At 37.9% G+C, this 13,329-nt stretch overlaps 3 protein-coding genes across 6 annotated transcripts in view; 2 read left to right on the forward strand and 1 right to left on the reverse strand.

Moving 5' to 3' along the window:
- The first annotated feature begins 1,444 nt into the window (after window positions 1–1,444).
- The window catches only part of LOC106879484 (tRNA N6-adenosine threonylcarbamoyltransferase, mitochondrial), a 136,475-nt gene continuing 124,590 nt past the window's right edge, over window positions 1,445–13,329 (forward strand). Inside the window, exon 1 of the mRNA XM_089356934.1 lies at window positions 1,445–1,516. The gene's annotated coding sequence lies outside the window, so the exon portion shown is untranslated. The remainder of the gene's footprint in view (window positions 1,517–13,329) is intronic.
- Window positions 4,512–13,329, reverse strand: part of LOC106879487 (uncharacterized) — a 30,018-nt gene continuing 21,200 nt past the window's right edge. For 2 of the 4 annotated variants that reach the window (XM_014929089.3, XM_014929090.3), the window contains exons 12-13: window positions 12,215–12,310; window positions 4,512–11,421 (exon numbers count right to left, since the gene is read on the reverse strand). In XM_014929089.3, the coding sequence (XP_014784575.1) occupies window positions 11,263–11,421; window positions 12,215–12,310 (255 nt within the window). In that variant the 3' untranslated portion in view covers window positions 4,512–11,262. The remainder of the gene's footprint in view (window positions 11,422–12,214; window positions 12,311–13,329) is intronic. The other 2 variants (XM_089356932.1, XM_014929088.3) reach the window with 1 other exon arrangement.
- On the forward strand, window positions 6,233–8,100 carry LOC106879486 (ankyrin repeat and MYND domain-containing protein 2). Its single transcript, XM_014929087.3, has one exon. It carries the CDS (start codon window positions 6,247–6,249, stop codon window positions 7,477–7,479), a length of 1,233 nt encoding a protein of 410 aa, XP_014784573.1. The 5' UTR covers window positions 6,233–6,246; the 3' UTR covers window positions 7,480–8,100.

Below are 13,329 nucleotides of genomic sequence, written 5' to 3' on the forward strand. Positions count from 1 at the left end.
AAAATCAACAACTTGGTTTTGGACTGCATAAGGAATATTTGCACCCTGAAAAACTCCAAAATTGATCCACACACCCGTCTCCCTATTCAACAATAAAGGGTGCGCGAGCGCAACAATCTTTACAGCTCAGAAAACGAAGGACTAAAAGAAATAAAACAGCATGTTATACATACCTGTTGTATACGTCGGTCTTGTTTTTTCGCTTTAAAGGTAAGCGATTCTCATAGAAGCAAACATGATATTGAATAATTCTCCGTCATACGTCTATTAAAAACTTTAACAGACTTCCAAAACGGGATTTCATCTATGTTTATCTCCGTGCGTCAACAAGAAGTTTCCCCAATAAATTCGAAGGGTTAACATCGCACAAGTTCATACATTATTTCCGTAATCTCTAATTGAAATTAAGAAGCTACCACAACCACCCCATCAGAAACAATCATCATTATCTCCACAATATTTGTACCCTTTAAAAAGAAGCAGCTTTGTTATTTTTCTGAATTTATTTTACATTGTGTACACCCAGATTGGAACTTTTACTGTACCTTGCACCAGAGAACATTATAGATTATGTGAAGACAAAACATATTGCCAATGAAAAAAACGTCTGCTTGCACACATTCGATGAATTTTCAAAATTCTAGTCGTTCTATTGACGGGTTTGTCAATAGAAAGTGCGCTAAATGTTAAAAAAAAAAAAACCTCTTTCCATCAGGAAAGGTACATTTACGGAAAACTCTAAGCTGCCATTATATGTAATTTTTCATTTAGTGTTTGATTTTATTTTCGATTGACAATATCTGCAAGTATGAATTTGCATTGATAAAAAAACTGCCGTTCAGTGATACCAGTTTTGTAGAGATGTCTGTTTGGCAAAACTGCTGCAGGATGAAACTCCCATTGGCGGTCCGGTTCATAATAGTGGAGATAGATGAAAGCTTGTTCTTCAATAGCAAGAACAATGCAGGAAGAATGTGTCGCCCAACTTGGGTTGTCGGATGTTATGACACCACAACCAGAAAAGGATTTCTTCTACGTGTACTCGAGAGACGTTGGAGAATGTTATCAGACAAAACGTTCTCCCAGGAACTACTGTTATGACTGACAATTTGGCAAGCTATTGTAATCTCCACACACTCGGTTACATTCCCCATACGGTAAATCATTCCCCAAATTTCATAGATCGGTCACCAGGACTTGTACAAATCGGCAGAGGTAAGGATCATGGACCGCACCCATTTTAGGATATTTGTTTGGTTTTATTTTTACATGAACACACTATATCGAGGGCGGAGATTCCGAATTTGCAAAAGAAAAAAAATTATCTGCATTTCAAAATTTATATTGTACAGGCAAAAGAAAACCCCACATAAATGACGAAACACACCTTTACTCACTCAGTCTCCCCCTCCCCTTCTCTCTCTCCACTCTCCCCCCTCTCTCTCTCTCTCTCTCTCCCCACACGAAATCGAAGAGTTTCCCCACTTAAAATGTCGGCGCGAAAAAATTGCTAAAGGTAAGTAAAAACATTTCAAAACTGTTTTGGAGATTAGAGCTTATATATCCAGTAATTTTAGCAGGTATGTAAAAGATATTGTCTTAATACATTTTGACTTGTTTCAAACAAACACTATCATGGTTCTTTTTTTCTTGTCCAGACATTGTTACCAGTAATTTTGATAACTTCAGCATTCGTTTACTATTCTTTTCAAAGTTCTTTGATTTTTCAATCTTATGTAATTCCACACTCAAGCAAACGTATATCTGCAAAATGTCATCTTAAAATATGTATAAAGAAAGGGTGGGGGGCTGATGCAGTTTCACACCTCACCTTCAAAAGTGCATTTTTTAAAAAAGATTTCTTCGGAAACGTGTCTGTATATATATATATATATATATATATATATATATATATATATATACTTTATTTAAAAGCAGCAGAAATATAACAAAAAAACCGTTACTCTGAGTTTCACGTTCCCTACATGGAGTCAATAAAATCATAACATAAACAATTAAATATAAGAAATAATTTCTTAAAGTATGTGTTAATCCCCATGTACCCAGACTTTGTGGACACCCTGTGTGTGTATGTATATATATATATATATATATATATATATATATATATATATATATATGAGTATGTGTGCTTGTATATATGTATATGGATGTGTGTATTTATGTATATGTATCTATCTATCTCCATATATATTTAGATAGAAAGAGAGAGTAATAACAAGTGAATGAGAATAGTGACGAAGGGTTAAAAAAAGCGTAAAAATAATTGGAGATAAAATGAAACAAAAACGAAGCCAAAACATTAAGAATTATTGAAAGTGGGTAGAAAATAACACTTCGTAGTGTAAGTAGTACTATACTAGGGTATCTGTAGAAAGTTGAATGGGATTTCAGAATATAACTAGGAAAAATTCGGATCTTGTGAATTTTCCAAAGTCCTCTCTCCCACCCTTTTTGAAAAGATTTTTCCTACAAGTTTCTTTATAATCGTAATGTATTCCGTTTGAAAAGTATTTCTATAAAATTTCATTGAAAAAAAACTCCATTTTCCTAAAAGTTACGAGGGAAAAGCTCGGATCTTGTGAATTTTCCGAAGTCCTTTCCCCCAGCTTCCCGTTGCTTCTGGAGCTGTTTTCACATATGATCCATCCCATTCTTATAAAAATGATAACTCTGTCCAAATTGGTGTGCTAAACGCAAATTGTCATTTCTGTAGAGCTTTAAAATTTTCAAATGAAACAAATGGCATGTGCTGCTCAGGCGGTCATGTAACATTGCCATTACTACTAGCTCCTTCTCAACCTCTTATGGATCTTCTGGAAGGCACTTCCATCCAGTCAAAGGATTTTCTGAACAATATCAGACAATACAACTCTGCATTTCAAATGACATCGTTTGGTGCATCTAAGAAGATAGATAAACATGAATTTACGCCGACGTCAAAGTTCAAGGGCAAGTCTATCACTTCATTGGTTCCCTGTTACCCACAAATGAACGACCACAGCTCCTCCAAATTTACTTTATGTTTGGTGTAGAACAACAAACCCGAAGGAGGTGTCACAATTTTCAGATGATGGGTCGTGTTAGACACAATGCAGACTGCTGCAAAAGAGTCTATCCACTGACAGCTTTTTGGTACATTAAAAAAATCACATAACCCCCTACCCCCAATTTTCCATGACAGGTTAGGGCCTGAAATACTCCAAACGGACTCATAGCATGTTACTTAGTCGAATTAGCCCATCATTTTCTCCATAAATGCTTTGTTGTCAATGCTGCACTTTCCCATATCAATTGTTTCAACATAACTGTAATATAATATATACAAACTATGCCATTTTAATCCTGAGCAATGCTGGGTATCTCTGCTAGTGTGTGTATATATGTGTGTGTGTGTGTATGTATATATATATATATATATATATATATATAGCTGATAAAGAGGAGAGTTGAGGAATAAGGAAAGGTTTAATGAAGCAAGAGAAGGTAAAGGGATGGAAGGAAAACCGTTCCTTTAAGCCTGTTATCAGTAAAAGGTGCTGGACTCGTTCCCCAGATGTAAAGGTGCTGCATATGATGATGTGCAACTAAAGTTCTGAATAATATGATATTGTGACTTTGGCCTAGAAGATGGCTGTTAAAGTAAGGGCAGATGTTGCATTGTCACAAATGCATTTAAAAGTTCCAGGTTGCTGGTGGCTGAATGCTGAGAAGCTTCTTCTGAGGAGCCTTCCGAGGTTCCTATCTTCTTTTTTAAAGGTGAAGAGGGGTGATGTGGGAAACAGTTGTTCGGTCAGAAAACAGAATTCAGGTGTTGCAGATAAGTTTATCTTGGAATGGAAGGACAATGGACAGGAGGAAGGTGCAGTATGGTCTGTAATTGTGCATAAAGTGGGATGGAAAGCGGTGGTATGGTTGATCACCTTCAATTTCTCTCATACAATTTCTTCTACAACTTCTTATTTACATATGAAGCCCACATGATTCTGCATTCCTTATTAATTGCAGTCTCAGTTTATCTTTGAGGACATAAAACTCTACTGTCCTCACTCACTTCATCAGATGTTTGAATGGACTCCTTTTATCAATTCTATTAAATATTACAAGTCTTGTTGATCCAACAGCAACCACTTAGATCATATATACTCTATACAAGTGTATATAATATTATATATTACAGGGGCAACATAGTAGAGAGGTTGATAAGTTTGTTTCACAAGCACAAAGTCTTGGCTGAATATCATTTTCTGTAGACTTGACCCAGAGCTTGTGACTGAAAAAAATACAACTTTGTCACACCTATTCTGGCTGAGAATTACATTAAGGGTTCATATGTCCAGGGAATACTGTCAATCACTTACACAGTAAGTCAGTCGATCAAATAACTGAAACCTCATCAGACATCCATCAGCTAGGTGATATAATCAATAGACAGGATGCAGTGAATAAACTGTCATCGAATTTATGCAAAAAGGAAAATAACACTGACATCTCATTTTAACAGATATATTTACCAAAATTACATAAAGATTTCTTGATATACAACCACTGCCGCCAGATGACTTTGGCATCTCCTGCAACTCTTCTGGATGTTCTTGTTGAAGTTGGTCAATGCTGCCATAATCCTTGCCTTCAGTTCATCTTTGGTGTTACAAGGAGTTTTGTTGGTCTGCACCCACACATAATAATCAAGGGGGTTGCAGTGTGAGAAATTAGGTGACCAGATGTTAGGGGTGATGTGGTCACAGAAATGGTCTGACAGCCATGACTCGGTTCTCCTGCTTGTGTGGCATGGTGCAGAGTCCTGTTGCCAGGCATAGGGTCTAACAGCAGCCACCCCCTTGACCCAGGGCAGCACCACCTCCTCCAGGCACTTGATGTAGGCCTCTGTGTTGAGTCTGAGGCTGTGTGGGAAGATGAATGGAAGCATAGCATCGCCATCACTAATGATCACTCCAAACACCATGATGTTGACTGGATGTTTGATTTTTATCACTCTTGGGACACATTTTGGGGACAGGGCAAGCCAACGGTTGTTCTATCAGAGCTTCCAGTGCAGATGCCAAGCAGTACAGCATGTTGTTTCCAAATTTCTGGTTGAGTGAGTTGCATCATGGTGCTGTTTTTCTCACAGACAGTGCCCAACTGACCCTACCATACTATGTAGTCAACGAAATAAAAAACAATGTACATGCACGAAATTAAGAATATAAAATTGTGACAATTTACCCATCACACCGTGTATATGTGGGTGTATACGTGTATATATAGCTTGTATTTTGCTTGAAGGGGCCTTGTGTCAGGCCCTGCATCTGATGGTTGGACGTGTTTGGGGGAAGATCTGCAGAGGCTCAACGTTACCTTGGAGGATGCATGGGACCACCAGCGATAGAGAGCACTGGTGGACCTGGTTGGCTCTACACATGATGATGTCTCTGCGGCCACTAAACTGGGATGATCCCAGCCCCATCAAGCATGAGGATGAAGCAGAGTGAGCAACATTTACATGTTTGCTGACCCTATTATAAGGGGACGACGTACAACGACATTTTTGGGCATACCTACACAAGTGGGTAAATTTTCAGATTAACACTCGCACGATTTTCACTCGGGTGTTAGGGCTAGGGAATTCCTAACAAGTCTGCCTTGCCCGACTTCCTTTCCTTATAGCTTCTAGAAAAATGGATATTTTTTAATGAAATTTTCAACTAATACTCTTCAGATGGTGTAGATTGTATCAGAATCTACACCATCTGAAGCATATTTGTATAAAAATTTCATTACAAAATATACATTTTGTCTGGAAATTACGAGAAACAAAGCCGTGGGGGGAGGGGGGCACACTTGTGTAGAGATGCAATTTTTTTTAAACCTTTTATTGCAAATTCTATCACAAAACGGTAAGATATCTACACCAAAGCAGAGTATGACATTTCGAGATCCTAAATTCTATTTGATTTTCATAAGAGAAAGTCATTTTTAGGTTTTGTCCATCGTCATCTCCAACCGAAAGTTTTGACGTTGACGGGAATTAATATTCCAATGGACAGGAAAATAGGATAAAAGTAAATGTAGCATGAAATTTCGAAAATCTTATTGAAAATATTTTCAACAATTCAGTATCGTATTTTTATATTCTAAACGTAAAAACTCTTCTTTTTTTTTTTCGACCGTATTTAAAAGAAATACGAAACTAAGACTAAGAAAAGACGCATTGGTTTAAAGATGGCTCCGAATACTTCGAGGAAGTTAAACGATGCTGAGAAGGAAATCATTGACAAAATCCCTTCAGCTTCCATTGAAGAAATTAAACAGTTATTGAGTGAACCAGAAGTCCGTATCGACTGCCTGGATGAGCAAGGAACTACACCATTACAACATGCTGCATTCAAAGGACGAAGCGACTTGTGTGAGTTGTTCTTACAACACGGCGCCGATGTCAACTCCAATCAACACATCGATGGTTACACCGCCCTCATGTTTGCTGCCCTTTCCGGTAAACCTGCTCTTGTTCGAAAGATGTTATGTGCCGGGGCAAAGACCGACCCCGTGAACCGTGTCAATCGAACAGCCGCTCAAATGGCAGCCTTTGTTGGCTACCACAAATGTGTTTCAACCATAAATAATTTCATTAGCTTCGATGAAGTGGAATATTACGCCAAACCACAAGGCCTGGAGAAAGAAGCGAAACTTCCCAAACAATTGGTCGCACCACTGGTAGAACTGCTTAACAACTCTTATCTTCACCCGTTAAAGGTTTCTTATTTCTTAGAGGCTAATCCAAGTCTTCTGGAAAATTCGCATAAGGTACAAAACGTTTTAGATATTATGTGCGAAAAAAGTATGAAAAGTGCTGAGACAAATGATGTGATGGCTATCAAAGTAAATTATTACTCCTTTATGATTCGAAACATCGCCAAATCGTACAATGAAAAAGAAAAATCGCTAAGTAGTTGGATTAAGAGTTTAGTGAAAGGCAGAGAGAGCGATGGCTTTGCCGAGAAACCCGAAAAGCTTATACGTCAGTCCATGAAAGAATTTATCTACGTTGAGTCGGATCTTTTTTTGCAATTTATTCGAACTGTGTCTCCTGTAGCCATCGGAGATTATCCCACGGCTATTTCAGTGCTCACTAACTGTGTCCATGGACAACAGTTTAAAAACGACAATGTCAGTTGTGAAGCTTGTGGAGAAATCGACTTTACAAAGAAATGCTCTGCTTGTAAAATGGTTTACTATTGTAGCCAACGGTGTCAGAAGCTGCGCTACACTACACACAAGAAGTTCTGTGCTCAGCTTCGAAAGCAATTTGAAGAGCTTGAAAAGAAGAACAAAGATGCGGAAGATAAAGAGGAATTCTCTGAAGAGAAAAATGGAGAGCAACAGGTAGAAGTGAAGGAAGATAACGGTAAATTAGAAGAGGCTGTGGAGAAAATCGAAATTAAATCTGAGGTATAGTGTGCTTGAGACTTACTGTTTCCTGGTGTTTTAAATGAATGACTGAGGTTTCTTGGCAATTCATTCAAACAATTATAAGATTGAACTATATATTTCAAATGTAATTAACACCTTTACTTTATAAACTATTTTCTGACTAGTTAAGGACGAAACATTTTAGTTCTATTATGAAGTGAAAAAAAAAAAAAGTTTTCTATTTCTGTTGCTTTTATTTAGTTCGGAAAAGCCAAAATTATTTGACTGTCAAAAAGGATTCTAGAGTAAAATTCTGTGTAAGGTAGGGCGAAGAAAATGAATTTTAGCTTAGACTGATTGAAATAAAATGAGAATGTTTTACTGAAAGACTTAACATTTATCAACAAAAAAAAACCAAAAGGAGAAACGAACGAATATTTTGTTGGTTTCTTTTGCATGTGAAAAATTATCGAATTTTCTCGGCGGTTTTTTTTCTCACATCAGGGGAGATAACGCCTTTCCTATAAACCAGGACTGTTCTCGCCCCTGCAGTGTGAAACCGCTTTCTATTCCCTATCATTCATAAAGCATTTTTGTTCATCAGTCATTATTTCCTTATTGTAAAGTTGTAGAAATATTATTGAATAAAGTTCCTCTCCCTCATTATTTTCTCTTATTTTTCATCTGATTTGCTTGAGAAGTGTATTAACGTTTTTACAGTTGCCACCGTGAGGTTATTCTCTTCACACAAGGAGTCCAAGCGTCACTAGAGTTTGGAATTTACCGCCGAAAAAAAAGTGAAACTAAACTGTTCTTAGAAAATGAGAGTATATTGCGATAGAAACAGAAAGTCTCGTAATTCCATATAATATATATAGGGCTATCTTTCGATCTGATGTGAGGAAATGTCAAGTGAAAAGCACATGGGTTTTGTTTACATCTAATCAGCTAACCCTAACCCTAACCGGCCGATTAGATGTAAACAAAACCCCATGTGCTTTTCACTTGACATTTCCTCACATCAAATCGAAAGATAGCCAAGACCTTCTGGATAACCCCGATGGCTCCAGAACATAATTACTATATGATGTACCACTATATCCAATTCATATATATATAGTGGTTGAACAAAACAATGGAAACACCAAGCATCATGTGAACAAAAGCCAGGTATAGAGGTTTATTTTTGGCTAGATATTTCTCCTGCAGTTGTTTAACCAGGAATATAATAGTACCAGTCGTGCTCCTTCCTGGTGCAAATCCAAACTGCATCTCATCTACTACACTAACTCTCTCCCTAATTAATTGACCCTTTCTCTGACTTTCATCACCTGGCCCACCAATTTGATGCCCTCTGTAATTATTCCTGTCTAAGGCATTACCTTTACCTTTGCAGCAGCTGACTATAATACTGCTACACCAATCATTGAGTGTGACTCCCTTGTGGACAACGGATGACTAGACTATATACTACTCCCTCAGATATTTTAAGCACCTCAGTAGTGATTCCCTGTCTTCATGTCCTTAATTGCTTTATCTACCAAGCTATTATTGATTTGGATAGCTGGTCTCTCAGTTGGGTCTACATTAGGCAGACTCTCGCACTCATTTTCCACATTTAGGAGCCTTTCATATTGGCACCTCCAAGCCTCTTTCTTTTCTGAATCATTAAATGCAAGTGCACCATCATCCATGTGGACACATTTCTCTCTTATGACATTACGATTTTCTTGTACACACTATCTTACCACCTGAAATATTTCAAGTCTCTGGTCCTCACAGAACATAGGCAAACTTCTTTTCTGTTTCTCCTCTGGCTTGATATACCTGCCTCTTAGCTTCCTTTCTGGCTGAGACAGTTTGCTGCTACCCCCACACTTCCAATCCTGTTTCTTTGCTCTAAGGGCCTTGTCTACAGTATCATTCCACCACCATGTCACACAAGGTCTGGCTAGGGCTTTGCACCAGACACAGATTTGGTCTGTGGCACTTAGCAAGCTGTCCTGCAGGAATCCCCAGTTGCCCACTAATGTTATTAAGTAATCCAGTCTCTGTTTGGTACATGCAGTCATGTAGATGAGATTGGTGGTGGGAGGAGCTATGAGAGTCTCCTGGTAGAGGAGAGGCTTTTCATACGAGTGTTGGTGCGGAGGTGGAGCCATGGAGAGGGTTCTGGTGTAGGTGGTAGGGGTGGGTCTAGGTGGGCACATCATGGATAAGTAAAAAGGTCAACTTCACTAAAGGAAATAGCAGCCAAGACGGAAAGACATACGAAGGGTAGAGAGAGAAAAATTTGAAAAGCTTAATTGCCAGAGAAATCATAGCAAAAGACATGGGTTTTGAAACAGGGAGAGAATATTGTGAAAATGAAAGCAAGCAGGTGTTGAGAATTATGAATTTTGAAAATTAGGTTAAATCAGATTACAGACAGGTTAGTATTACGAAGCAGATGAAAAATGAAATGACAAGAGTTGTTTGTTAAAAACAAAAATAGTTACTCTTTGTACTTTGGTTGGAAATGAATAAATGGCTGTTAACATTGGACTGGAGTTTTGTGTAAGGATCAGGCAGAGTTATTTCTTTTAGCATGGCTAAACTATCAATTCAGAATTTTTGCATTGTTGCGGACAGAATATAGTAAATACATCTGAAATATGGTATTTGAGTGTAAAACGAAATCAGGCTTTAAACAGGATAAATTAACCTCTCCTGCAGGGAACCTAAATGTAAACTAGCTGTGATACTTTTATCAACTTGGGGTGGGGAATCATTCCTGGATCATAACTCAGCAAGTTCACAATGTTTATCAGCCGAGTTGATATTGCTTGCCGTGTATGCACCAGTATTTATATATCTTATCTTATAATAAGCCGTTTACAGTTGGCAGGTAACTGAAATATGACAATAGAACAATGCAGCAGTGAATAGAAAGGTGTACCATACCTGCTGTTGTAATATTTCTTAACTTGGAGTAACACGAAATGGGGTCATTCAATATATAATGTGTGTGTGTATGCACATACTTACATATACAGTGATAGACGGAATGTAGGTGTGTATGTGTAATACATATATGGTGCAAAATTGTACAGAAGGCAGAGACAGGTGAGGGAACAACAAGTTTTGATATTCAGAGTTTTATGCTAAAAAGCAGCGCGGAGTACCTGAAGTTTGAACTTGAGTCAAGTCTAACAAACTCCTCCGAATTGTTGTTAGAGTATCTGCAGGAGTGGAGTGAAGCCGAGCTGGTTTTGTATTGGCATTGAGTCACATTAGTTGTAATACTGAAGTCAAACCAAACAAACAGTGATACTTTGAAACCATTCTATCTTAGTGTAGCAGGGATTTGAAACCCTCACCGATAATCATTCAGACACCACCATTGAACCACCATAGTTTCATGTGATTGGATTGATAATTGACCCTTGAGTGTGAGGCTGTGGCATGATTGTCTCAAAAGTTCTAGAATTTGGTTTCAAGTCTCCTATAAAAACCACTTGGTGCACAGTTTGGACCGAAGATTATCAAAGACATCCGTTGCCATGGAGATTTGAACAGTACATCTTTTTTTTTAAAGCTTGGTACTTATTCTATTAGTCACTTTTGGTGAACTGCTAAGTTATAGAGATATAAACAAGCCAACAGCAGGTGTCAAGAGGTGGCAGGAATACAAACAGTCACAATGGGCTTTCAGTTTCTGTCTACTAAATTGACTCACAAGGATTTGATTGGCTTGAGGCTATAGTAGAAGATACTAGCCCAGGGTGCCATGCTTCATATCAGCTGAGGTGACATAGCATTAACATTTCCCCAGAATGCTACAAAAAATTATAGTTTTAAAAATGTTCTAATAGTTTTTTCCCGTTTTGTTTTACAAATTTTTGGGAAGGGAGATATTAGTTCTGATTCGGGAAGACGTTTTTTCAAGTCATCACGATGAACATTGAGGTATTCTCGGAAGAAGGCCACTGTACTGTTCCATCCTTGCTGCAAGACACAGAATAAACCAATATTAGATTCTTCAAAGAATTCAAAGACATAAAAGAATTGATACAGATGAATAGAAGTCTGTACATACATGCCAGAATTGATAAAATGGAAAATATACTCCTCATTAAATACACTGCTTATACATCTGTGAGGATTTGGATGTGGGACAGACCAATAGGCTGATCAGCATTAAAAACAAAAATGTCTTGCAATTAACAGACCAGTGGTTCTTAAACTGGACCAGAATACCCCAGAGGCACATGCTGGATAACACAGCAGACATAATAAGTTTCTGGTTGATTAACCCTTTTGTTACTGTATTTATTTTGAGATGCTCTGTGTTTCTTTCAATTACTTTAAATATAACAAAGAATTTAGTAAAATAACTTAGTTATCATTCAGCTAGTGTTAGGAACATAAATTGTGACTAAGTTTTGGTGGAAGATTTTAATTCAAAACTTATGAAAATGACATTTGTATTCAGAGCCAGAGCCGGTTTCAGCCGGGTTGGTAACGAAAGGGTTAAAATAAGCCTTTTTTTTTTTTTCTCTCTCTTATTGCAAAACACGAAGAGAGAGCTTTCATAAAACCTCAAGTAATGAAGTGGTGTGGAGGGATTTAGCTAGAAACAGTGGTAGACTTAGTGTTTCCCATTTGTTCCTTTTATTACTATTGTGATAGATTTGGCTCATTTAAGGTTGGAAACAGCATTCCAGTCTTTTTCCAAATTCTCTTGATACACTTTCTTATACAACTTTGTCAACAACAGAGACAACAGAAGTTCTGTTACCTTAATCAGGAAGTTTTTGTCGTCATGTTCCAAACAGAAATCTGTGGTGTCAACATAACCTGTGTTTATACCAACTGTACGATGTTTATCTTCTTCCTAGAAGAGTACCAGAAAATATAACAATGAGCTGTAGTAGTAGTAGTAGTAGTAGAGATATTAATGATTGCACAAATTTTTGACATCCTCAAAGCTGCATCTAGGAAAACAGCCACTTATGTTTTCATTGCTGGTGACTTCAATTACTCTGAGATTGATTGAGGAACCTTCTGTTGGCCACAAAATGCAAATGATTTCCTTGATTCAGTGCTGGATCCAAGCAGGACCCAAGTAGTCACCTCCCCCACAAGATGTAACAACACTTTAGACCTGCTCTTTACCACTATTCCTGAAACGGTTAACAGTGTCACTACTGGGGGAACCTTTGGGCTACTCCGATCATGCTATGATCATTGCCTTTCTGTCTCTTATGGGCAGAAACAAGAACCACTACTACCTCCAAACTGTTCACTTTGACTGGAAAAATGCCGATTGGAATTCTTACTGAACTCGGTTACAATGCCTAAACTGGCTGGAATTTTGCAATTCTGCACTTCAGAACATCCTAAACTCAATCTGGGCTACATCTGAAGCATCAGTACCATACAAATGCTTTAAAACTCCCAAAAGTGCAATTTGGGAGGCTACAGCAGTTCCACTTGTCGGGAAAGATTCTCGTGATGATGAACAGGAATAGAGACTACATAGAACAGAGAAGAATAGAAGGCACATCTTCCAACCATCTCAAGCAAATGACAAAAAAAGGCAGTGCTTGAATTTTAACAATTTATAGCAACCATCCACGACAGCAAAGTGTTCTGGAAAGATGGACATTTGAAGTAGGGACCTCACTCTCCAGTCGGCCTTCCTCGCAATCCCCACACAGGTCGGATTACGGATGATCACAAAGAATGTGCAGAACTTATTGCAGAATGTTCCCTGTGAATCCATATTTAAAATGGATTGTACAGTCTTTAATAACATTGTTGTCGTTAATGGTAGAGTCTTTAAAAACATCTCTCCATGAAATATTGAAGACAAAACAGGGTTAAAATTCAGTGACCAGCTGCGTATTTTTC

This window comes from Octopus bimaculoides, chromosome 9, assembly GCF_046866305.1.
Source record: "Octopus bimaculoides isolate indiv1 chromosome 9, ASM4686630v1, whole genome shotgun sequence".
Classification (NCBI taxonomy): Eukaryota; Metazoa; Mollusca; class Cephalopoda; order Octopoda; family Octopodidae; genus Octopus; species Octopus bimaculoides.

Coding starts and splice junctions, on each gene's coding strand:
- LOC106879486 (XM_014929087.3), top strand. CDS start 6,247: ATGGCTCCGAATACTTCGAGGAAGTTAAACGATGCTGAGAAGGAAATC.